Source organism: Chelonoidis abingdonii, chromosome 7 (assembly GCF_003597395.2).
Source record: "Chelonoidis abingdonii isolate Lonesome George chromosome 7, CheloAbing_2.0, whole genome shotgun sequence".
NCBI classification, from domain to species: Eukaryota; Metazoa; Chordata; order Testudines; family Testudinidae; genus Chelonoidis; species Chelonoidis abingdonii.
Window position 1 is genome coordinate 111,141,143 of NC_133775.1, and position 1,588 is coordinate 111,142,730.

The following is a 1,588-nucleotide window of genomic DNA, read 5'->3' on the forward strand; positions in this document are numbered from 1 at the left end:
GAATGGGTTACCTAGGGAGGTGGTGGAATCTCCTTCCTTAGAGGTTTTTAAGGTCAGGCTTGACAAAGCCCTGGCTGGGATGATTTAGTTGGGGAATTGGTCCTGCTTTGAGCAGGGGGTTGGACTAGATACCTCCTGAGGTCCCTTCCAGCCCTGAGATTTGATGATTCTATGATAAGTGGTTTCTTGCCAGACAGATGCTGTCAAACTAAGTTTTCTTTAATCATCTTCAGATCTGTTTGTTTATCTGGTGATGGTGGGGGCCATTAGAACAGGGTCTCCTTCTAAACAGCCGGATGTGACATTGTTTTAATGTGATTTAGATGGAGTGTGGGGATGTGACTTCCTGCTTCTCCGCTCATGGCTCCTGCTCTCCTAATGTGGCTGCGGACAAAGGCCTTAGGCTTGAGCATGTGGCTATAAGAAAAGGCTTTATCTGTACACTTGTTCCTAAAGAACCCTGGGGTGACTTCCGGAGGCCCTGCTGACTCAGCTTGTCTAAATATTCCCTCACCTGTTCTTTCCCTGTCTGGGCTTATGTCCTGCCCCCGGCTGGGTTCATCGTGTTGAGTGTCTGGTCATCATTAACCCTTCTAATGAAGAGGGACACCTCCCCCCCTTGAAGTCATCGGTTCTGAGCACTTCCCCACTCCTTCCACAGGATGGGACCTTCATCTTTCTCTTGCCCCAATGCATTTATGGAGCCTCTATGCCTGGCCCGTCCCTTGCCAGGTGGAACTGATTGTGTCGCCGCGTGCTCGTGCTGTTCGGTTCCTTGTTGATTTGCAGGTCATTCAAGGGCCCCTTGTGGCCTCTGGCTGTTCTTCCTGAGTGTCCTTCGCTCGGGATGGTTGGCAGCTGTACTTCTAATACTGTCTCTGAGAACCTGCCTCTTCTCCCGGGCCCCTTACCCCTTGACTTCCCCTCCACGGGAGCTCGCCTGCTCTGGCTAGGGTGGGGAGGGTAGAAGCCCTGACGTGTGGGGGCCAGGGAGCGGGCACTGTCTCTGCTCTTTCCCTGATTCTCTCTCTCCCCATCCCCAGGTTCTGTCTGGACTCTGCTAAGCAAACTCGGCAGAAAGTGGCCGTGAACTGGACCAACTTCACCCTGAAGAAAACCACTTCGAGTGCAGCTCAGTGAGGTGTGGGGGGAGCCCCAATGCGTGCGAGGGGCCCTGTGCCTACCCCCCCAGCACCCACAGACACTTGCCTCACTGTGCTCCTCCCCCTGCTGGAGGGCCCCTTTTGTTTTCTCTGTGGGTTCCTCTTCCTGTGAATGTGGAACCCCTTCCCCCCTGGCCTGTCAGACCTGCACCTCCCCAGCCAGTCACAGCTCTCGGGGGCGGGGGACTCCCCAGCTTAGGCAGCCCCCCGCCCCTCCAGTCCCTCTAGGGGATTTTCTCTTCTCCCAGCACTCCGTTGGTGATGTGCAGGAAGCCTGCCAGCACCAGTGGGCAGCCCCCCATGCCAGCCTGGCACACAGCTGGGGGAAAGGACCATGCTGGACCTAATAAAGAACTTTTTAATTTTTTATTTTATTTAAAAAACCCAACTTTTTTTGTTGTTTGTTCCTGGCTTCCTGGGACACC

General features: G+C 54.3%; 1 protein-coding gene across 3 annotated transcripts in view; it reads left to right on the top strand.

Moving 5' to 3' along the window:
- The window catches only part of FAM193B (family with sequence similarity 193 member B), a 13,130-nt gene extending 11,593 nt beyond the window's left edge, over positions 1-1,537 (top strand). For all 3 annotated transcript variants that reach the window (XM_075068216.1, XM_075068215.1, XM_032794762.2), the window contains one exon: positions 1,044-1,537. In XM_075068216.1, the coding sequence (XP_074924317.1) occupies positions 1,044-1,140 (97 nt within the window). In that variant the 3' untranslated portion in view covers positions 1,141-1,537. The remainder of the gene's footprint in view (positions 1-1,043) is intronic.
- Positions 1,538-1,588: the final 51 nt, after the last annotated feature.